Genomic DNA, 23,944 nt, shown 5'->3' with positions numbered 1-23,944 from the left:
GGAATTAAAAAATGACCACGCAACCATTCTCGATTGTCAGAAAAACCCATCTGGTTCACTGACGTCCTTTAGGAAAGGAAATCTGCCATCCTTCACCTGGTCTGGCCTACATGAGACTCCAGACCTACAGCAATGTGGTTGACTCTTGGGGGATTTTCACAGTAACTTCATTGCAGTGTTCATGCCTTTTTTCTCAAATCTCCTACCCCTCACCCTAAAACTATGCCCCCTCATGATTGCCCCCTCAAGAGGAACAGCTGCTCTGTACTCGCCCTGTCCATACCACTTGGGGTAAAGAAAAACCCCTCAGTGGCAGAAGAAATATTATAAGGGCTAAGGGAGCAGCCAAATAATGTGCTCCCACCCCCCTGTGTCACTTCTTCAGTAATTGGCAATGAAAAAAGCATACTGCTGCCCTTTCCCTCCTGGCATTTCACCACCCAAAACAATGATGCAGTCGTGGAATTCCATTGAGCAGCCTATGGGGGGTTGAAAAGTGTTTTCAAGTTTTAAAGTGACGCGCAGTCTATGCTACTAAATTAGCACAAGTCTCTGATAGCTGTGTGACTTTTTATCTCGACTAAATAGTTATTTCCATTCTGGATATGTTCGTTGTCACTTAGGGACTGAGAATTTCAAATGCATCGCTTTACACGGAAGCCAGGGTAGCTGTTCTCATTTCTGTCTCATGTGCTCTGCCTCTGCCTGTCTTTCACCTGTTTTTGCAATGAAGTGTGCAAATGTTGCTGATCAGTGATGTCAAAACATTCAGACATTCAAAGTGGAAGGAAGTTGTGCATTGATTTGTAGTACTGATAACTTGAAATGTGCTTTTACAACTTTAATTTTTTTTTCAGTATGTGCTGTAATCACCAATAAGAAGTCTCACAGCACCAGGTTAAAGTCCAACAGGCTTCTTCTCCTGAAGAAGGAGCAATGCTCTGAAAGCTTGTGCTACCAAATAAACCTGTTGGACTTTAACCTGGTGTTGAGAGACTTCTTACCGTGCCCACCCCAGTCCAATGCCGGCATCTCCACATCATGGCCTGTAATCACTAAGCCAGGCAATCGCTTTTCAGTGGCTAAATATCTGTGCCTTCTGCTGGGATTGGGGGCAGTGTTCAGTGCTGTGAGCCATTGATTGAGGTGCACCACAGCGGCAGTCCATGGTTCCTTGCAAGGCATCACTAGTGCCAATTTTCATCTCAAAGGCCTTGCGTTGAGGATTGCCCAATTTTGAGTGTGATTTTTAATGGTGGCATATTGGTTCCATCCCTGCTGCTGCAGGGCCTTTGTTGTTATTAGCAGTGGTTAGCACTGCTGCCTCATAGCGCCAGGGACCCGGGTTTGATTCCCGTCTTGAGTCACTGTGCGGAGTCTGCGCGTTCTCCCCATGTCTGCGTGGGTTTCCTCCAGGTGCTCCGGTTTCCTCCCACAGTCCCAAATTCACGTCTTGGTTGATTGGTCATGCTAAATTGCCTCTTAGTGTCAGGGGGTTAGTAGGGTAAGTAAGTAGGGTTATGGGAATAGGACTTGGGTGGGATTATGGTCAATGCAGACTCGATGGGCTGAATGGCCTCCTTCTGTACCGTGGGGGTTCTATGATTCCTGGGCACAGTGGTCTCAGTCATACAGACTGTAGTGATGGGAGGTGAACAGCAGGTGGATTGGTAAGGCCCTTGTGTAGCGGCATGCTTGGATTGATGTGGACCTGCTCCAGGAATTTTTTTGTTGCAATCTCCCTCCTTGTGTAAGGGGTTGGGATATTTCTCAGGGCCTGGAGTCAGGGAATTGAGTTGATCGGAGGGTACCTGAGATGATATGTTGAGCTAGGAATGTTAGTTCACTACAGTGGCCAATGTAGAATTGCAAAAAGCATAAATGCGGTTTCAAGTGCAACTAGAGATGGGCAATACATGCTGGCCAGCCAGCGATGCCCCTGCCCCACGAATGAATTAAAAAGAATTCTCTTGCAATAAACACCAACATTCCATTTGCCTTGCTATTGACTTCATAATGTACCTGCATGCCAACCATTTGTGGTTCGCATACCAGGTCACCGAGATCTCTCGGGGTTTTGCAATCTTTCTCTCTAAATAATATGCTAACATGCTACTGATGATGGTATAGATGCATATTGGCAGCGGCTAAGCGGGCATTAATTGCCTCACAATTAACAAGCATTTAGTTCCAGTTGTTTTAAAGATGCATTGTTTCTATTCTGCAAATTGAATCAAGTCAGGCCTTTGAAAAAAAAGTGTCTGGTTTCATTATTAATACAGAGCAGGCGGTGTGAATATATATGTAGCTAAGTCAGGACGTCTGTGCCTAATTCAAGGAAATAGTAAGGTTTTTTTGGTGAAATTCCAGTTGAGTAGCAGTGTTTTATTTTTTACTTGCTGTAAAAAGTTGTGTTTTTTGTGATATTAGTCAGTGAGCCCAGAGTTGAACTTTTCATATTTTCCATTATGTCAACATTTATCTAAGTGCTTAGGCAGTGATTAAAAATAGTAGCAAATTTAGGGCAATTGAGCTGTAAATCCTTGTGCAGTGGGGCTCTATTGCAGAACTGGGTCTTGAAGTGCATGTGTGAGGAAAATAGACGGGAAGGCAATGGCCTAGTGGTATTATCGCGAGACTATTAATCCAGAAACTCAGCTAATGTTCTGGGGACCCGGGTTCGAATCCTGCCACGGCAGATGGGGGGGATTTGAATTCAATAAAAAATATCTGGAGTTAAGTATCTACTGATCGTGAAACTCTTGTAAATTGTCGGAAAGACCCATCTGGTTCACTAATGTCCTTCAGGGAAGGAAATCTGCCACCCTTACCTGATCTGGCCTACCACAACAATGTGGTTGACTCTTAACTGTTCTGCAAGGGCAACTAAGGATGGGCAATAAATGCTGGCCAGCCAGCGACGACCATGTCCCACGAATGAATAAAAAGAAATAAGCAACTGCAGCTTTGTACAGGAAGCTTAAACATATAACATCTTTGATTCATACTAGTTGTGCTTCAGTTCATGTCTCGATCACGCTCTATAGGTCCATTGTATACATTTTGTGCACTTTGGGCTCCAAAAATTGAACTGCAGGAATGCATTGTTTTTGTGGCAAGTAGCATGTGCTCGGTTGTAGGTTGTTGCAATGGGTGGCAACTTGCTGACTTGTAGGCATCCAATCAAAGCATGTGTGTGTACTGGTGTGTCAAAGTAGTGGCTAAATTGAGATCAATACTTGTAGTATTCCGATTATAAATTGTTGCCTTTGGCTGAGGGGCGACTTGATAGAAGTTTATAAAATTGAGGGGCATATATAAGGAAGCTTTTTCCCAGGGCAGAAATGACAATTACAAGGGGGCACAAATTCAAAGTAAGGGGGAAAGGTTCAGTGGAGATGTGCGGGGAAAGTTTTTTTTTTACACAGAGGCTGACGGGGGCCTGGAATGCACTGCCAAGTGAGGTGGTTGAGGCAGACACGTTAGCCACATTTAAGACTTATCTGGATAGGCATATGAAGTTTGTGTCTGAAACAAGCTGCCAGAGGTAGTCGTAGAGGTGGGTACAATTTTGTCTTTTAAAAAGCGTTTAGACAGTTACACGGGTAAGATGGGTATAGAGGGATATGGGCCAAAGGCGGGCAATTGGGACTAGTTTAGGGGTTTAAAAAAAAAAGGGGAGCAGCTTGGACAATCTGGGCCAAAGGACCTGTTTCCATGCTGTAAACCTCTTTGACTCTATACCAGGCGGTGATTAGAGAGATACAGGCGGTTAGCCTAGATAGGACAACGTGATCAGCACAGGCTTGGTGGGCCAAAGGGCCTGTTCCTGTGCTGTACTGTTCTTTGTTCTTTAGATCACATTCATGTATTTATTTTTTGGGAAATTATTTATAACTTAATAACATGCCTAAAGCTTTGAAGGAAATGAGTGGGTTTGTTGGAATTTCAGTTCCTTTCGAAACTTTAACTTTCCAAACCGAGTGGCAACAATTTTTTAAAAAGAACCAAATTGGTACTTTTTTTGTTGAGAAAATGCTTCCAGCATTTATCTGCAGCAAAGTTAAAATTTCACCTATCAAGCACAGTGCTTGTCCGTTTCAGTAAGATCATCTCTCATTCTTAACTGCAATGGATACAGGCCCAGCCTGTCCAAACGTCTCTCATAAGATAACCCCTTCATCCAAGGAATCAGTCAAGTGAACCTACAAGCAAAATGGTTAAATTGAAAGGCTAACTAAGGAGGGACCCTGCTACATTGGCAACAGAATTTTCAGTTAAGCATAGAATCCCCACAGTGCAGATGGAGGCCATTCGGCCCATCGAGTCTGCACCGACAACAATCCCACCCAGGCTCTACCCCTGTAACCCCACACATCCACCCCACTAATTCCCCCCCCCTACCTAAGCATAAAAGGGACCGGAGGGGCAACTTTTTCAAGCAGAGGGTAGTGTGTATATGGAATGAGCTGCCAGAGGAGGTGGTAGAGGCGGGTACAATTGCATCATTTAAAAGACATTTGGACAGGTACATGGATGGGAAAGGTTGAGAGAGATTTGGACCAAACGCAGGCAAATGGGGCTAGTTCAGTTTAGGAAACCTGGTTGGCATGGAGGAGTTGGGCCGGAGGGCCTGTTTCTGTATATATATATCTCTGACTCTCTGTTTGAGGAAACTGATCTTTGCTCACACTTCTGGTGTGGCAAACTTTTAGTCCCACTGTCATGTTTTTGTCACACATTATGAAGTGGAGGATGTCCGTTACAAGTTTTGAGGTGCACATTTACAAGGAAACTTCATCTGTGAGTTTGTCGAAGGACAGTTATAACCCACTATGCAGCATTGTCATTATCACACCTTGGTGCTGCATCTCCTTGCTTTCCATCTTCCTCTGCAGACAAACTCTGAGACCAACTAACTCTACTTAGTTTGGCTGTTTTAATTTTAATATAAATTCGAGAAACGATACGAAAATTGGGATACCCACAATGTGAGAATGGTGATTCAGTTACACCTGTACGCCGTACTCCAGCTATCTCTGTCCCTTGTCATACGTGACCTGAAACGACACTGTCTTGACTCCTAACGCACAGTGCCAGTGGAGATCAACCGATATTACCTTGCAGATCCCTGGAAAGCTGTAGTAGCTTGGTTATAAAATTAATTCCAGACGCAGTATTTGAAACTACTTGCAGCTGTTCTCCCTTTCAGTCAGAACCAGGAACAAGATGAAGCGCAGGACTGGAAATGTTGTCTTCAACTCGCTCTCTACTCACTGACTGTTCTATCCTACAGCCTCCTGCCTCCAATTCACTCTCTTGTTGCGATGTCGGGCCTCTCTGTGATGTGGGGGGGGGTGGGGGGGGGGCGGACTTGCTCTGTGATGTCCCCGTGTGACCCATCCAGGGAGCCATCCTTGATCGGGCAGAAGGTTGCAAAAATCCTTGCACTTTGCTTGGGGTGTAATAAGTTGATGTTTGGGAATGCACCAATCAGTTGACTCCCAGGATATGATAAATGCTTTCAAACCCCAATCGATCAATGAAATTTGTGCCGCAGCTTGGCATGGCCAGGGAAAAAGTGATCCAAACACTAGGCTTCATTTCAACAAGGAATTGAAAATAGGGGAGTTACACCAAACCAGCAATGATCTTTGGTTAGACCACACTTAGATCACAGCGGGCAGTTTTATTCAGCATATTATAAAAAGGATATCGAGGGTCTGGAGAGGCTGCAGAGAAGATTTACAAGAATGAAGGCAGAAATGTAGCAGGGAGGGGTCATTTACAATTCACTTCACACCATTGGATGAAACCTCAGCACCAACTTTTTCTATGACTCCCAGGAATTGATAGAGTCCTCCCTGGCACCAGCTGGTTCGGAGGTGTCCATGTTGACTGGTGCCAGTGTCAGGCTGCTTTCAAACCCCAACTGCAGGAGTCTCACAAGAGTCCTTCATCGAGACACACGTCACAGCCACTGGTCACCCCAGCTCAGCCCTGGGACATTGGTCTCCAGTTGGAGCCAGCTCATTTGGGGGCAGGTCACCCCCCTTGGGGGCTTGAACCCACTCAGTCGCTCCACAAATTTGTATTTAAATACAAAATGAGTCTGAATGTCTCCAATGTTATTCCAGTGAGACCAACTGGAAAACACCACTGGCCAGCCCACCTCTGCCAATCCACTGCAAAATTTCGCACGGAACCACCGTACCAGATTGTTCTGAGACTCCCCAGGATGTGGGGGAGGGTGAACAGCCAGAGGTCATTGTACATATTGGTACCAACGACATAGGTAGGGATGAGGTCCTGAAGTGTGAATATAGAGAGTTAGGCAGAAAAGTGCGGGACCTCAAAGGTAGTACTTTCTGGACTACTACTGGTGGCACGTGCCAATGAGAATAGGAAGATGAGGCAGATGAATGTGTGGCTTGAGAGCTGGTGAACGGGGCAGGGATTTAGATTTTTGGATCATTGGGACCTCTTCTGTTGTTCAAGAGGGACGGGTTACACCTGAACTGGAGGGGGACTAATATCCTGGCGGGGAGATTTGCTAGAGCCACTCAGGAGGGTTTAAATTCGTTTGGCAGGGGAATGGGACCCAAAGCAGTACGGAGACAGAAGAGAAGGTTGAGGACAGCACAGAAGCTAAAGAGAGCACACTAAGTAGTAAAAGCAGTGTCAGTAATCCTAGTACCAGACAGATCAGGCAAAAGCAGAGAGCAAGGGAAGTCCAGATTAAACTGCATTTATTTCTATGCAACAGGCCTAGCGGGCAAAGCAGATGAACTCAGGGCATGGATGGGTACATGGGACTGGGATATTATAGCAATTACTGAAACATGGCTAAGGGAGGGACAGGACTGGCAGCTCAATGTTCCAAGGTACAGATGCTATAGGAAAGATAGAACCAGAGGTAAGAGAGGAGGGGGAATTGTACTTTTGATGAGGGAAAACATCACTGCAGTACTGAGAGGGGATATATCCGAGGGTTCGGCCACTGAGTCTATATGGATAGAACTGAGAAATAAGAAGGGGGAATTCACTTTGATAGGGTTTTACTATAGGCCCCCAAATAGTCAGCAGGAAATTGAGGAGGAAATATGTAAGGAGGTTACAGATAGATCCAAGAAAAATAGGGTGGTAATAGTAGGGGATTTTAACTTTCCCAACATTGACTGGGACAGCCATAGTATTAGAGGGTTGGATGGAGAGAAATTTGTTGAGTGTATACAGGAGGAATTTCTCATTCAGTATGTGGATGGCCCAACCAGAGAGGGGGCAAAACTTGACCTCTTGAGAAATAAGGAAGGGCAGGTTACAGAAGTGTAAGTGAGGGATCACTTTGGGACCAGTGACTATAATTCTATTAGTTTTAAGATAGCTATGGAGATTGATAGGTCTGGCCCAAAAGTTAAAATTCTAAATTGGGGCCAAGCCAATTTTGATGGTACCAGGCAGGAACTTTCAGAAGTTAATTTGGGGAGTCTGTGGGAAGGCAAATGGACATCTGGTAAGTGGGAGGCTTTCAAAAGTGTGTTAACCAGTGTTCAGGGTAAGCACGTTCCCCTCAGAGTGAAGGGCAAGGCTGGTATAAGTAGGGAACCCTGGATGACTCGGGACATTGCAGACCCGGTCAAGAAGAAGAAGGCGGCACGTGACATGCATAGGCAGCTGGGATCAAGTGAATCCCTTGAAGAGTATAGGGGGTGTAGGAGTAGAGTTAAGAGGGAAATCAGGAGGACAAAAAGGGGACACGAGATTGTTTGGCAGATACGGCAAAGGAGAATTTAAAAATCTTCTACAAATACATAAAAGCCAGAAGAGGGACTGGAGAGAGAGTAGGGCCTCTTAAGGATCAACAAGGTCATCTATGTGCAGATCCACAAGAGATGGGTGAGATCCTAAATGAATACTTCTCACCAGTAATTACTGTTGAGAAAAGCATGGATGTTAGGGAACTTGGGGAAATAAATAGTGATGTCTTGAGGAGTGCACATATAACAGAGGAGGTGCTGGAAGTCTTAAAGCGGATCAACGTAGATAATTCCCTGGGACCTGATGAAGTGTATCCCAGGACATTGTGGGAGGCTGGGGAGGAAATTGCGGGTCCCCTAGCAGAGATATTTGAATCATCGATAGTCTCAGGTGAGGTGCCTGAAGATCGGAGAGTGGCAAATGTTGTGCCTTTGTTCAAAAAGGACTGCAGGGAAAAGCCTGGGAACGACAGGCCAGTGAATTTCACATCTGTGGTGGGCATTTTGAGAGAGAGGATCTAGAGGCATTTAGAGACTAGGACTGATTAGGGACAGTCAGCATGGCTTTGTAAATGGAAAATCATGTGTCTCAAATTTGATTGAGCTTTTTGAAGGGGTAACCAAGAAGGCAGATGAGGGCAGTGCAGTTGACGTTGTCTACATAGACTTTAGCAAGGCCTTCAACAAAGTACCGCCTGGTAGGTTGTTGTATAAGGTTAAATCCCACAGGATCCAGGTAACTAAATGGATACAAAATTGGCTTGATGACAGAAGCCAGAAGGTGGTTGTAGAGGGTTGTTTTTCAAACTGGAGACCTGTGACCAGCGGTGTGCCTGAGGGATCAGTGCTGGATTCACTGTTATTTGTCATTTATATTAATGATTTGGATGAGAATTTAGTACACATTGTCAGTAAGTTTGTAGATGACACCAAGATTGGTGGCATAGTGGACAGTGAAGAAGGTTATGTCAGATTGCAATGGGATCTTGATCAATTGGACCGTGGGCTGATGAGTGGCAGATGGTGTTTAATTTGGATAAATGCGAGGTGATGCATTTTGGTCAATCGAACCAGGGCAGGACTTACTCAGTTAGTGTTGGGCGTTGGGGAGAGTTATAGAACAAAGAGGTTCTTGAGATACAGGTTCATAGCTCCTTGAAAGTGGAGTCACAGGTGGACAGAGTGGTGAAGAAGGCATTCAGTATGCTTGTTTTCATTGGTCAGAACATTGAATATAGGAGTTGGGATGTCTTGTTGAAGTTGTACAAGACATTGGTAAGGCCACACTTGGAATACTGTGTACAGTTCTGGTCACCCTTTAATAGAAAGAATGTTATTAAACTAGAAAGAGTGCAGAAGGGATTTACTAGGATGCTACCGGGACTTGATGGTTTGAGTTATAAGGAGAGGCTGGATAGACTGGGACTTTTTTCTCTGGAGCGTAGGAGGCTGAGGGGTGATCTTATAGAGGTGTATAAAATAATGAGGGGCATAGATCAGCTAGATAATCAATATCTTTTCCCAAAGGTAGGGGAGTCTAAAACTAGAGGGCATAGGTTTAAGGTGAGAGGGGAGAGATAAGGGGCAGTTTTTTCACACACAGGGTGGTGAGTGTCTGGAATAAGCTGCCAGAGGCAGTAGTAGAGGCGGATACAATTTTATCTTTAAAAAGCGTTTAGACAGTTACATGGATAAGATGGGTATAGAGGGATATGGACCAAATGTGGGCAATTGGGATGAGCTCACGGGTTTTTTTTTTAAAAGGGGCGGCATGGACAAGTTGGGCCAAAGGGCCTGTTTCCATGCTGTAAACCTTTATGACTCTATGATTGCTTCCTTACCCCTCCATTGTGTCAAGTCTTCACCTTTTCCAGTGACATAGCAGCAATTTTGAGAGCTGATTGTTACAGTAACAATGGATGTCTTCCTGCTCACTACAATTCAGTCTCATTATAAAGGGCTACTTTTTAACTCCTGGTTCTTTGACAATGCACAAAGACTCTTTGAAGTTTTACTCACTGTATGGACCCAAGCAGATGCTTAGATGGTGGTTTGCTAGGAATGTAACATTTCACTTTACACTGTAATGTTCCGAAAGCTGCACTAGTGTGAATGCTTATTGACCTCTGTCATTGAAAGAGTTGAACATTTAGTACAGCAACTGAAAGGGACCTGCCCTTTTGCCTTGTCGTTTCAGCCTCTTGTGCATTCAGATTAACCTTTGTGCAGAATGTGAAAAAATAGCTCATGTCAACCGTGCAAACAGGTGTAACTGGTTTCTTGATATTGAGAACTCAGTGGAAATGCGTGGGACGTATCTCTTCATCCACCCTCTGAAAATATCAGCAAGTCAGCATGTCGGCTTTCGCAGTGTGGAAGATTGGCCCTACCAAGACCACACCTTTTGATCTTCTCATTCCCTCCTACAAGAAGTTGCCATGCCGGGGGCGGCACGGTGGCACAGTGGTTAGCACTGCTGCCCCACAGCTCCATGGACCCAGGTTCGATTCCAGCTTGGGTCACTGTCTGCGCAGCCTGCACATTCTCCCTGCGTCTGCATGGGTTTCCTCCGGGTGCTCCGGTTTCTTCCTACAGTCTGAAACACGTGCTGGTTAGGTGCATTGCCCATGCTAAATTCTCCCTCGGTGTATCCGAACAGGCTGGAGTGTGGCAGCTAGGGGATTTTCACAGTAACTTCATTGCAGTGTTAATGTAAGTCTACTTGTGACTAATAAATTAACTTTAAACTTTAACTTTAGTTTGGCATTAATGCACATGAAGTATGTGCTTCTGGCATATCCTGTGTTTAGCTAAAGTAAAAGTTTGTTTATTTAGTCACAAGTAGGCTTACATTAACACTGCAATGAAGTTACTGCGCAAATCCCCTAGTCACCACACTCCGACGCCTGTTCGGGTACACTGTGGGAGAATTTAGCACAGCCAATGCACCTAACCAGCATTCTTTCAGACTATGGGAAGAAACCGGAGCACCCGGAGGAAACCCACGCAGACACGGGGAGAACATGCAGACTCAGCACAGTGACCCAAGCCAGGAATTGACCCAGATCCTTGGCGCAGAGGCACAGTGGTGCTAACCTGACATTTACAGTATAATTTGTAATCTTTTTGCAAGTGCACAAACATCGAAGGTTCTGTGAATTTTGTTGTTTGTTGCCCATGTAGGTAATCATTGCTAACTATAGTGATTTAACTTCATTTTGTTTTTTTCAATCGTGGGACACGGGTGTTGCTCGCTGGCCAGCATTTATTACCCATCCCTAGTTGCTGTTGAGAAGGTGGTGGTGAGCTACTGCCTTGGAACACTGCAGTCCACGTGCTGTGGGTTGGTCCACAATGCAGTTAGGGAGGGAATTCCAGGATTTTGACCCAGCGACAATGAAGGAACGGCAACCTATTTCCAAGTCAGGATGGTGAGTGGCTTGTAGGGGAATTTGCCGGTGGTGGTGTTCCCATGTATCTGCTGCCCTTGTCCTTCTAGATGGAAGTGGTCATGAGTTTGGAAGGTGCTGTCTACGGATCTTTGGTGAATTGCTGCAGTGCATCTTGTAGATAGTACACACTGCTGCTACTGAGCGTCGGTGGTGGAGGGATTGAATGTTTGTCGCTGTGGTGCCAATTAGGCGGGCTGGATGGTGTCAAGCTTGAGTGTTATTGGAGCTGCATCCAACCAGGCAAGTGGGGAGTATTCCATCGCACTCCTGGCTTATGAACCTAGGTATTTATTTTCTCAATTGTCACCCTAGAATTGGGACATGATTGTGTTTGGAAGGACTGTGCTTCATCATAAATAATGTAGCAATCTCAGATTTTCAGTCCAAGCTAATAGCTACAGGACTTTAAATTCTGACTTGGAAATACAAGTTCACTTTTTGACACGTTCAAATTGTCTCATCAGCTTGGGCCGCAGGTTCAAATACACATGGGCCTGGTAAATAATGTTGGCCGTGATCAGGATATGGAGGAGAGAGAGTCCAAGGATTGCACTTGCAATGAATCAGAAATAGCGTGAAATGCATGTGAAGCATAAGTCATAGTGGAGAAAAGGTGAAGATAAATTAGACAATTTTTTTTTAAAAAGCCAGGATAGGAGGCAGTATGGCCCAAAAAAAGGGGCAGAAATAATATTTGTTTTTATACACAGATTTTGATTTGATTTGTTATTGTCACATGTATTAACATAGTGAAAAGTATTGTTTCTTGTGCGCTTTACAGACAGAGCATACCGTTTATAGAGAAGGAAACGAGAGTGCCAAATATAGTGTTACAGTCATAGCTAGGGTGCAGAGAAAGATCAAATTAATGCGAAGTAGGTCCATTCAAAAGTCTGACGGCAGCAGGAAAGAAGCTGTTCTTGAGTTGGTTGGTACGTGACCTCAGACTTTTGTATCTTTTCCCTGACAGAAGAAGGTGGAAGAGAGAATGTCTGGGGTGTGTGGGGTCCTTGATTATGCTGGTTGCTCTGCTGAGGCAGCGCGAAAGGTAGACAGAGTCAATGGATGGGAGGCTGGTGCCCTGGTACCGGTTTAGTTTGTTTGATGAAATGCAGTTTGAAATGGCCACAACTACAGAGACTTTACAATCTGCACCGTTCAATCTTAAGAATGCTGTGCATGGTGAGAATGTCTGGAATGGCATTACTTGAGGGGGGGCAATGGCCCAGTGTTATAATCCTTAATCCAGAAACTCAGCTAATGTTCTGGGGACCTGGGTTCGAATCCCGCCATGGTAGGAGGTGGAATGTGAATTCAAATTTAAAAATCTACTGATGACCATGAAACCATTGTCGATTGTCGGAAAAACCCATCTGGGTCACTAATGTCCTTTAGGGAAGGAAATTTGCCGTCCTTACCTGGTCTGGGCTACATGTGACTCCAGAACCACAGCAATGTGGTTGACTCTCCACTGCCCTGGGAAATGGCCTAGCAAGCCACTCGGTTCAAAAGCGATTAGGGATGGGGCAATAAATACTGGCCAGCCAGTAACACCCATGTCCCACGAATTACTTTTTTTAAAAAAAACTTCATGTAGCTTGGTACATGTAGTTTTGGGACTTGCGTGCTGTTGAGTTCCTCCTCTCCATTCCATTGCAGTGGAGCGATACTGATCAGGCATTTCCCCTGTGGATGGGGTGGGGGGAGGGAAGGTAACCTGGTTGACTATCTCTATCAATCTACAGCTGACAGTTGTTCCCCTTCTGCCTCCACATGAGATGGCAGGAGATGGTTTGTGTCTGGAAAGGAAGTTTAATGTTCCTCCTTAATATGCTGCTGTGTGCGCCTTGAGAAATGTAATGCCTTATCTGGTGACCTGCCATTGGGAGAGATGCTAGTGTGATGAAAGGGAAATTCCAAGCAGAATTCCCTCTACCCATTCTTGAATATCTGTTGACTAATTCCTAAGCAGGATTATTGCATTTACATAAGCAGTTGGCCTGCACAGAGGCACCTAACAATGAGTTGGAACATTGTAGAGCAAAGTGGCGATGCAATTTTGTTTGTTGCTCCCAGTCTAAAAATATACTTTTAATTAAAGCTCATGTCTCTGGTATCCAATTTGGCATCCTCAGCCCAGTCATAATGAACATCTCTATCTGAAATTAACTGACCCCAAATCCTATTTCTATGATATTTGGGGAACGAGGCTTAAAGAATAAATAACAACAAGTATGTTAGATTCAAAGTCCCAAGAATGTTGAACTATGCAGTATCAGTGATACTGGCTACTTTCGTCAGTTGAATTCGGGTGGATTAAGGGCAGCTAGCAGATTTTGATGGCTGAAGAATTAGAATCATAGAATCGCTGCAGTGTAAAAGGAGGCCATTTGGCCCATCGAGCCTACACCGACGACAATCCCACCCAGGTCCTATCCCCGTAGCCCCATATATTTACCCTGCTAGTCCCCCTACACTACATCGAAAGGGTCACGGGCTCAAGGTGAGAGGGGCGAAGTATAACTCCGATATTAGAGGGATGTTTTTTTACACAGAGGGTGGTGGGGGCCTGGAATGCGCTGCCAAGTAGGGTGGTGGAGGCAGACACGCTGACATTGTTTAAGACTTACCTGGATAGTCACATGAGCAGCCTGGGAATGGAGGGATACAAATGATTGGTCTAGTTGGACCAAGGAGCGGCACAGGCTTGGAGGGCCGAAGGGTCTGTTTCCTGTGCTGTACTGTTCTTTGTTCACTAAGGAGCAATTTACCATGGCCAATCCACCTAACCTGGACTGCGGGAGGAAACCCACGCAGACACGGGGAGAACGTGCAAACTCCACACAGATGGACACCCAAGGCCGGAATTGAACCCGATCCCTGGTGCTGAGAGGCAGCAGTGCTAATGACTGTGCCACCATGCTGCAAGTTTAGCCGGTGCCTTAAGTAACGTTATGAATTTTAGGCGTTTTTTTCATTTAACTCATTCATTTTTGATTTTCTCCTCCGGCTCTCAATGGATGTTTAATAATCTAAATGATTAATGCTTGAAGGCATCATTAATTCATAAAACCAATAAAAAAGATGGGATACAAAAACACATGAAGTATCAGTTGCATTGCGTTTCCTACTCACATCCCAATGCACCAATGGAGATATCTCTCCATACCGTACTTCGAGAAGGAAGAGAGAGAGTACAGAATGTAGTGTTACAGTCATAGCTAGGGTGTAGAGAAAGATCAACTTAATGCGAGATAGGTCCATTCAAAAGGAGATATCAAAAGGCTGAATGGTTTTCAACGTGCATTAAGAATGCAACTCTTCCCTTTACTTCCACCAGACTATTTTTGTTTCCTTTTGACATTTAAAGTGGAAACTGGGTGGTGCAAGTTCAGTGTGGTTGTCGATTAAGTTGCAACTTCTGCCAAGTAACTAAATTAGCCCCATCCAACCCTTAAACCTGAAACTTTTCATGGAATAAAACTGCAAAGAAAGGTACACATCGCTGCAACAGATAAAATATAGCTCAGCGCAGAACTAACAGGTGTATGTATTCCACTCATAAACCTTAGGCAGTGCATCCCTTGGGTGGGATCGTAAAGTTAAACAGTGAAAGATATAGGGGATGTCAGCTGGCTCATTTAACGTGGTCCAAAGAGATTACAGAAGTCTTTAAAAATGCTTTTATAGTGATTTCCTGCAAATGTATAATCAAGGTAAATTAGCAAAGATCTGAATGAAGTGATATTTTTATTAGCACGTAACCTTAAACATGCACCAATCCTTTCACCTTGTTTCCTTTTTGTGTGGAAGTCTAATTTTTCTGTTCAGTGTAGTTGAATGGGCTGCTGGTTCTCTTGAATGCAGTATTCTCAGGCCACCCATGTAGGAAGCTACCCCAAGGAGCAGGGGTGACGCACCACATGTTCCCACTAAGTTACCAGGTTTTAAACTTATTGTGGCTATGGCTGACACTCTTCACAAGTTGAAAGTTTATTTATTGGTCACAAGTAGGCTTACGTTAACACTGCACTGAAGTTACTGTGAAAATCGTTACCTCGTTAGAATCTTCAATTTGATTTATTATTGTCATATGTATTGCGATACCGTGAAAAGTATTGTTTCTTGCGTGCTACATACCGTACTTCGAGAAGGAAGAGAGAGAGTACAGAATGTAACGTTACAGTCATAGCTAGGGTGTAGAGAAAGATCAACTTAATGCAAGGTAGGTCCATTCAAAAAGTCTGATGGCAGCAGGGAAGAAGCTGTTTTGAGTCAATTGGCACGAGTCCTCAAACTTTTGTATCTTTTTTTCGACAGAAGAAGGTGGAAGAGAGAATGTCTGGGGTACGAGGGGTCCTTAATTATGCTGGCTGCTCATCCGAGGCAGCAAGTGTAGACAGTGTCAATGGGTGGGAGGCTGGTTTGAGTGATGGACTGGGCTTCGTTCACCCTCTGTAGTTTCTTGCAGTCTTGGTCAGAGCAGGAGCCATACCAAGCTGTGATACAACCAAGAAGAATGCTTTCTATGATGCATCTGTAGGAGTTGGTGAGAGTTGTAGCAGACATGCTAAATTTCCTTAGTCTTTTGAGAAAGTAGAGGCGTCGGTGAGCTTTCTTAACTATAGTGTCAGCATGGAGGGACCAGGACAAGTTGGTGATCTGGACACCTAAAAACTTGAAGCTCTCGACCATTTCTATTTCGTCCCCATTGATGTCGACAAGGGAGACAATCTGTAGACAATCTGGCATGGACTGCAACAATAATCTGCATAATTCTTTGTTTAGTTGCTCACTGCCTATTTAATTTTTTCAGTCATTCCTTGGATGTGGACAACCTGGAATTGGGGGAGGAATTGTTAGATTAACTGGCATTTTTCCAAATTAAGATTTGCACTGTTCACTGAGGCATTTGCAATATTTTTGAATTGTAATTTGATCTTCATGGGCGTTAATGGTATTTACTACTGGCATAATTGGCTAACACTTTTGTACGTCCTTTTCCTATTTGGAAGCAAGCATTTTTTATAATTTAATTTGATTTATTATTGTCACGTGTATTGAGATACAGTGAAAACTATTGTTTCTTGTGCGCTATACAGATGAAGCATACTGTTCATAGAATACATAGGGGAGAAGGACTGGAGAGGGAGCAGAATATAGTGTTACAGTCATAGCTAGGGTGTAGAGACAGATCAATGTAACATAAGGTAAGTCCATTCAGAAGTCTGACGGCAGCAGGGAAGAAGCTGTTCTTGAGTCGGTTGGTACGTGACATCAGACTTTTGTATCTTTTTCCCGACGGAAGAAGATGGAAGAGAGAATGCCCGGGGTGCGTGGGGTCCTTAATTATGCTGGCTGCTTTGCCGAGGCAGCGGGAAGTGTGGACGGTGTCAAGGGGCAGGAGGCTGGTTTGAGTGATGGAAGAGAGTATGTCCAGGATAAAAGGAGAGGATAGTGGAGCATTAGTCTAAATCATGAGGTTGGAGTGGGGAGGTGGCAAAGGAGAATTGGAAGGTGGAAGGGTTTCATTGCTATCACTGTTGAATTTCTAAGCGAACAATATTATGGGGAGTTTCCAATTGGAGGACAACTGCTATCCCTCAAGGGGGTGAAATCGCAGTAAGTAGTCACCTAGTTGTTGCTGCCTGATTTCCGTCAGCCCATTTGAGATCTACAACACCGTGAGCGGCTAGCTACAGATGATACATGATCTGAAGTGACCTGCATATTTTAATATATTTATTTATGCACTGTAAACTGTTCTCATTGTTTCTTTGTTTCTTCCATGTTTAGCATTATACCACGGATGCCGATGGGTTGTGTACGCGTCTCATTACTCCCAAGCATATGGAAGGGACGGTGGCTGCACAGGATGAGTTCTCTAGAAGTGAGTGGGAAAGTTGAAACTTAAGCTGATCTTTTTTTTTGGTCTAGTTTACCCCCTGCCAGTCCTTTCAAAATACAATTTAGTGAATTCAGCAGTGTTTGAAGAACATTATCTTTGGTGTGACAGTACAATGTCAACACTCTTCCTGGATTGGATTGAGGCAGCATGATGGTTAGCACTGCTGCCTCACAGCGCCAAGGACCCAGGTTCGATTCCCGGCTTGGGTGACTGTCTGTCTGTGCAGAGTCTGCACATTCTCCCCGTGTCTGCGTGGGTTTCCTCCGGTTTCCTCCCACAGTGTGTGCGGAGTCTGCACGTTATCCCTCGTGTCTGTGTGGGTTTCCTCCCACAGTCCGAAAGACGTGCTGGTTGGGTGCATTGATCGTGCTAAATTCTCCCTCCGTATACCCGAACAGGCGCCGGAGTGTGGCGACTAGGGGATTTTCACAGTAACTTCATTGCAGTGTTAATGTAAGCCTACTTGTGACACTAATAAATAAACTAAGCTTTTTGAAGAAAAAGTATCAAAGATGGGCTTCAAAGATCTAAGCTTATTGAAAGCCTTTGAAAAGTGAATTTTCACCAGAGGCTACCGAGTCATGGGAGTTTCTTTATTACATTTCTCTTCAATACAAAGTTTATTTTTTGTTTTGTAGGTGGCTGGGCACTAAACATGAGAGATCTCAAACTGTTACAAACAATAGGCAAAGGAGAATTTGGAGGTAAGTGGCAACTTCACGTGCCAGGCTTTGGGGGGGCAGATGCAAGTTTACTGTAAATGGCGTTTGATGCTTCCGTGTTTGTACGTTCATTTTGTTGACAACTATTGTCTTTTATCCTTTAAAAATGAAAACTTTACGTTGTTTAGTAAAATATTAATAATAGATTCATTAAATAACGACACGGTGGCACAGTGGTTAGCACTGTTGCCTCACAGCGCCAGGGACCTGGGTTCGATTCCAGCCTCAGGTCACTGTGCGGAGTTTGCACATTCTTCCCGTGTCTGCGTGGGTTTCCTCTGGGTGTTCCGGTTTCCTCTCGCTCCAAAGATGTGCGAGTTAGGTTGATTGGCCATGCTAAATTGACCCTAGTGTCGGGGATTAGCAGGCAATGTGTGGGGTTACGGGAATAGGGCCTGGGTGGGCTTGTGGTCGGTACAGACTCGATGGGCCGAATGGTTGCCTCCTGCACTGTAGAGATTCTATGATTCTAAATGCATTTTGCTGAGAGTGATCAGATAGAAATTGCCCTTGCTTTCTGATTCTGTCGATATGGCAAGCATTCAAATATTTGTGCAGTAAACATAGAAAGAATCCTCGTGTTGTATGACCTCTGGCAGCCCTATTATGTAATTTAATCTGAAGAGATTGCGACAACCTATTACTTTTGCCCATCAAGGCCCTGTAATTACCAATGGGATAATGATCAGATAATGTGCTTGACTCTGGAGGGATAAGTGTTGGCCTGAATCTCAGAAGAACTGCCTTGCCCTTCTGCAGATACTGCCATGAAACCTTTTTTTGCACCCGTCCCCCCAGAGGGCAGATGTTTACTATCTCATTGAAACAATCACACCCCTGACAGTGCAGCATTCCTGTTAGTACTGCACTGACACGTCAGCCTTGACCTTTGTTTCATTCAGCCATGGAATATGGGTGTCGCTGGCTGGACCAGCATTTATAGTCCATCCCTAATTGCCCTTAAACTGAATGGTTTGCTCGGGCATTTCAGAGGGCATTTACGAGTCAACCACATTACTGTGGCTCAGGAGTCGCAAGTAGGTCAGACCAGGTAAAGACGGCAGATTTCCTTCCTAAAGGACATTCATGAACCAGATGGGTTTTTCCCAACAATCGACAGTGGCTTCGTGGTCATCAGTAGACTTTTAATTCCAAACTTTGTATTGAATTCAAAGTTCACCACCTGCTGTGGTGTGATTCGAACCCAGGTCCCCAAATCATTACCCTGGGTCTCTGAAATACTAGTCCAAGGACAATGTCACTGCCTCACCCTGTGCTCAAGTCTCTGGACTGGTGTTTTAATTTTCAAGGGGCAATCTGAACCAAGACTGATGTCTCTACAGGTGACAGATCTTGGCTCACTTGAAGTGGAATCATTACTGCATAGGAATAGATGCAAAGCCAACATATGGAAAGGTTTTTAATGCAATGAGTAGTTAGGATCTGGAATGCACTGCCTGAGAGTGTGGTGGAGACAGATTCACACAGTGAATTGTTAGGATCTGGAATGTACTGTCTGAGTGTGTGGTGGAGACAGGACAGTTAAAGTTCTCAAAAGGGAATTGGATTGTTATCTGAAAAGGAAAAAGTAAAAGCAACGGGAGTGACACTCGGTGAATTGCTCCTTCAGAGGGCTGGATCCAACACGATGGGCCGAATGGCCACCTCCTGTCCATTTCCCACTCTTGCTGACTCTAGGCAACAGAATTTTCACCATTCTCCTTGGGTAAGTTCTCTCTTTGGCCAGCATCTGATCGATTGTTCCTTCTCCTCGCCTCTTAGCTTGTCCTCCTGACCTGAAACAATTTGGGACGTAACCATTCACCCAGGTATCCTCCAGCTCAGCCATAACAGCCTCTATACAACCACCAATGAAAGGGGGATGGGGGGGGAGGTTTTACAAAGTGGAATAAACAATGGGGGTGAGGGGGATGAAGAATTTCTGGTACCCCAGATAAGGGGGGTATTTCAAGTGGGCTGAAATTAATCTGTGATTCATTATTCTATCATTCGAAGTGCCCTGCAGTGGTTTGACAGACTTAACGATCTGTCACGTTTTCTCCTTGCTATCTTATTTCATTCAGCCGTGGTGTTAATCTCCATTGAACGTGTAACTAGAGTTTCAAAACTAAAACCCTCCTGTTTTGCATGTTCTCAGGTTTTGGTCTTTGTACTCCATCTCTTGTTGACTCATCAATTTGTTTTTTGGTAGATGTGATGTTGGGTGAATATAGAGGCAACAAAGTAGCAGTCAAATGTATTAAACATGATGCGACAGCGCAAGCCTTCATTGCTGAAGCCTCGGTGATGACGTAAGTTTTAGCATTAATCCTGTGGTGTCTTGTATGCGAAAGAAAGCTTGAAATGGTCATTGTGTCGCGCATTAGAAATTAAAACCCTTTCACTTTGCGCAAAAGTAGGTTTTGCTCTGGTATCATGTATCATTGTGTCAAAAGCTGGGTGGCTTTATTTTACTTCATGTGTCTGCTGCCTTTAAAAGCTTCATAGCCCTTTCCACTACTGTTACCTTTATCTCTGTCAGTTCATAAGGGCCACTTGGTTCCAAATGAATAAGTTTATTCTGATTCTAAGAAACTTCATGTAGAAACCTCTCCTCCAATATTAACTTATTGGGGACGTGACACATTTAAAGGAGGCTGCGAGGTGTCATTTTATATTATAAATGTTTTAAATGTAGATTGATCAAATTCTTGAGGATGAATGGCTTAATTTGTGCTTTGATTCCAGCTTTTATTTGGGCGGCATGGTGGCACAGCGGTTAGCACTGCTGTCTCTCAGCGCCAAGGACCCAGGTTTGATTCCTGGTTTGGGTCACTGTCTGTACGGAGTCTGCACGTTCCCCCTGTTTCTGCATGGTGCTCCGGTTTCCCCCCTCAGTCCGAAAGACTGGTGCTGGTTAGGTGCATTGGCCGTGCTAAATTCTCCCTCAGTGTACCCGAACAGGCGCCGGAGTGCGGCGACTAGGGGATTTTCACGGTAACTTCATTGCAGTGTTAATGCAAGCCTGCTTGTGACACTAAAAAATAATACTTTAAACGAAATCTTGTTCTCCTCGTTCCACGGTAGCAAAGTAGTGGAACAAATGTGAAGCTTAAGTTCTGAAAATTAATTCAACAAACTTAGTAATTTGTGGGCCAACAGTAGAAAAAAAACTGCAGCCAGTGCATTGCTGCATGTTTACAGGTTCATTAATGTCCTTCAGGGAAATGAACTTGCCATCCTTAACCTGCCTGGCCTAGAACAAAGAACAATACAGCACAGGAACAGGCCCTTCGGCCCTCCAAGCCCGCGCCGCTCCCTGGTCCAAACTAGACCATTCTTTTGTATCCCTCCATTCCCACTCCGTTCATATGGCTGTCTAGATAAGTCTTAAACGTTCCCAGTGTGTCCGCCTCCACCACTTTGCCTAGCAGCGCATTCCAGGCCCCCACCACCCTCTGTGTAAAATATGCCCGTCTGATATCTGTGATTTGTGATTGCAGTACTGAACAAGGTAGCGGACTCTTGGTTCCCTTCAGCTTATTGAATCGTATCGTTCAATTACAAAGACTGTTGTGTAGAATACCCACTTCACACCACCTCGGGGGCATCTGAGTAGTCAACAAATATGGTCTGTTCAGCATCGCCAACGTTGAGAACGAAGCTGAAAGGCCAATGTTTTGATTTTCTATTTCAATGCAACTTTGTTCATTTAATAAAAAGCACAATGGGGCAATCTTACCAAAAAATTCAAGCGCCAAACAAGCGTGAAAACGGGAGAGAATCCCAGACACAATCGTAAGGCACTTAGGAGGGGGAAAAAAAAGAGCCCAAATGTGATTCTCGCCAGCAGGTAGAGTGGGCGCAGCCTATTCACGCCAGGAAGCTGGCTGCTGAGCTCTGGAGGTGCCATTGCGCAGGCGCCGCAATCTCCCATTGCACTGCGTACAGTGTGCGCACTGGAAGATTTGTCACTCCCCAAACCGCCTCCTCCCACTGATCACCACTCTGACCGATTCTCCCCATCCTCGTTGCAGAGTAAAGTTTGTTTATTAGTCACAAGTAGGCTTACATTAACACTGCAATGAAGTTACTGTGAAATTCCCCTAGTTGCCACTGTCCGGTGCCTGTTGGGGCCAATGCACCCAACCAGCACGTCTTTCGGAGTGTGGGAGGAAACCCACGCAGTCACAAGGAGAACGTGCAAACTTCACACAGACAGTGACCCAAGCCAGGAATCAAACCGGGCAGCAGTGCTAACCATAGTGCCACTGTGCCGCCCTGTATGCCCGCCCTCTTGACATTGCCCAGTGCCAGGCTGGCAATGCCCAAGGGGCATTGCCTGGCCTTGCACCGACCACCTGGGAGGCTTCAAAGGCCTCCAGTCCCACCAGCGAAGCCATCACGTCAGCTCCCTGTTGGTGTGGACCATGTGTGATCCTCGCTGATGAGTTCCTCAACCGAAGGTGATAACATCCGGGACACTCTAATTATATTTAGATTAACTCCTGAAATCGGCTTTGTGCCTGATTCTGCCAGCAGAATGGGGCCGGTTACACCGCAAGAGTCAATAAACTGGGCGTGAACCTGTTTTTTTTCCCGCGACTCTCCTGATTTTACTGGCTTGCCACGCCGCAACTGGCTTGCCGAGCTGGTTAGAGCGCCCTCAGTCTTGAATGTTATCACCTGAACATTATCGGTTTTTGTAAATTTGGTGCAGTGCCAAACAGTGGAATAACAAACTTTCTTTGTTACAGGCAACTCCGACACAAAAACTTAGTTCAGCTTTTGGGTGTCATTGTGGAAGAAGGCGGGTCACTATACATTGTCACAGAATATATGGCCAAAGTAAGTACCTAATTAGTGATGCTGGCACTGACCGTGGGTTGCTAATGCATGGGTCGGTTCTTTTTATTGTATAATCTTAGAATGCTGCAATCCTGTACGTAACACCTTGCAGCGTTCAGGTCCTTTGAATGTGCTTCTCAAGACAATGAACTAGCTCTCTTTTCCCTAACCAGAAGAGAAAATGCTGGAAAATCTCAGCAGGTCTGGCAGCATCTGTAAGGAGATAAAAGAGCTGACGTTTCGAGTCCAGATGACCCTTTGTCAAAGCTGAAAGGCAGAGAAAGTGGGAGATATTGATACTGCAAAGGGAGGGAATGAAAGATGAGTCATAGCCACAGAAACCAAGGGGAAAGGCTGCTAATGGCAGCCCATAGAGAGAATAGAAGGTGTGAATGGCCAAACGGCAGAGAAGCTGAAATCGGAGGATAAGCTGTGACTGATGAAGATGTGGTGGGAGAGGGATAACATTGAGAAAAGGGAAGCAAAGGGAGAGAAAAGGTAAGGAAAGTGGGGATAAAATAGGGGAGGGGGGGGGAGAAAAATGAAGAAAGACAATAAAGAAATAAAAGGTAGAGAACGGTTTAAAAATTAAATAAAATGGAAACAAAGGGGTCGAGGTGGGGTAGAGCGAATCATCTGAAGTTGTTGAATTTGATGTTGAGACGAGAAGGCTGTAAAGTGTCTAGTCGGAAGATGAGATGCTGATACTCCAGTTTGCGTTGAGCTTCCCTGGAACATTGCAGCAACACAGTAAGAAGTTTAACAACTCTAAGTTAATTATAACCAGGCGAACATTGCAGCAAACCAAGGGCGGACATGGGAGCAGGATTGTGTGTTTAAAATGGCAAGCAAACGGGCAGGTCAGGGTCCTGACTGCGCACAGACCGAAGGTGCTCAGCAAAGCGATCACCCAGTCTACGTTTGGTGTCTCCGAAATAGAGGAGACCGCATTGTTTATCGGGACTTGTCTGGGAACGACATGAGCATTTGAGGTTTGATCGGGCAGCTGGATGAAAGAAAGCGGGGATTGGAAGGTTGTGGAAACTGGGTGGGCTGCAATGATTTAGAACTATTCTCTCACGTGGAGGGTAGAAATTGGCGCATCGTTGGGCAGAATGGCCTATTTGCATGCTGTAACTCGATATTTAACTCAGCTTTCACAATATTCCTGAAATGGCAAAAAAAAATCTGGTTTCCTGAAGTTGCACAATAATACTTGGTGACGAAGAACCCATGAGATGTCGGATAAACATGAAC

General features: G+C 44.9%; 1 protein-coding gene across 8 annotated transcripts in view; it reads left to right on the top strand.

Moving 5' to 3' along the window:
- LOC144480517 (tyrosine-protein kinase CSK) overlaps window positions 1-23,944 on the top strand; it is a 171,267-nt gene that overhangs the window by 123,531 nt on the left and 23,792 nt on the right. For all 8 annotated transcript variants that reach the window (XM_078200021.1, XM_078200027.1, XM_078200029.1 and 5 more), the window contains 4 exons: window positions 17,006-17,099; window positions 17,756-17,821; window positions 20,052-20,151; window positions 22,597-22,687. In XM_078200021.1, the coding sequence (XP_078056147.1) occupies window positions 17,006-17,099; window positions 17,756-17,821; window positions 20,052-20,151; window positions 22,597-22,687 (351 nt within the window). The remainder of the gene's footprint in view (window positions 1-17,005; window positions 17,100-17,755; window positions 17,822-20,051; window positions 20,152-22,596; window positions 22,688-23,944) is intronic.

The sequence above is a fragment of the Mustelus asterias genome, chromosome 29 (genome assembly GCF_964213995.1).
Source record: "Mustelus asterias chromosome 29, sMusAst1.hap1.1, whole genome shotgun sequence".
NCBI classification, from domain to species: Eukaryota; Metazoa; Chordata; class Chondrichthyes; order Carcharhiniformes; family Triakidae; genus Mustelus; species Mustelus asterias.
The sequence above is the reverse complement of the archived record's forward strand: the minus strand, read 5'-3'. Positions and strand labels throughout refer to the sequence as shown.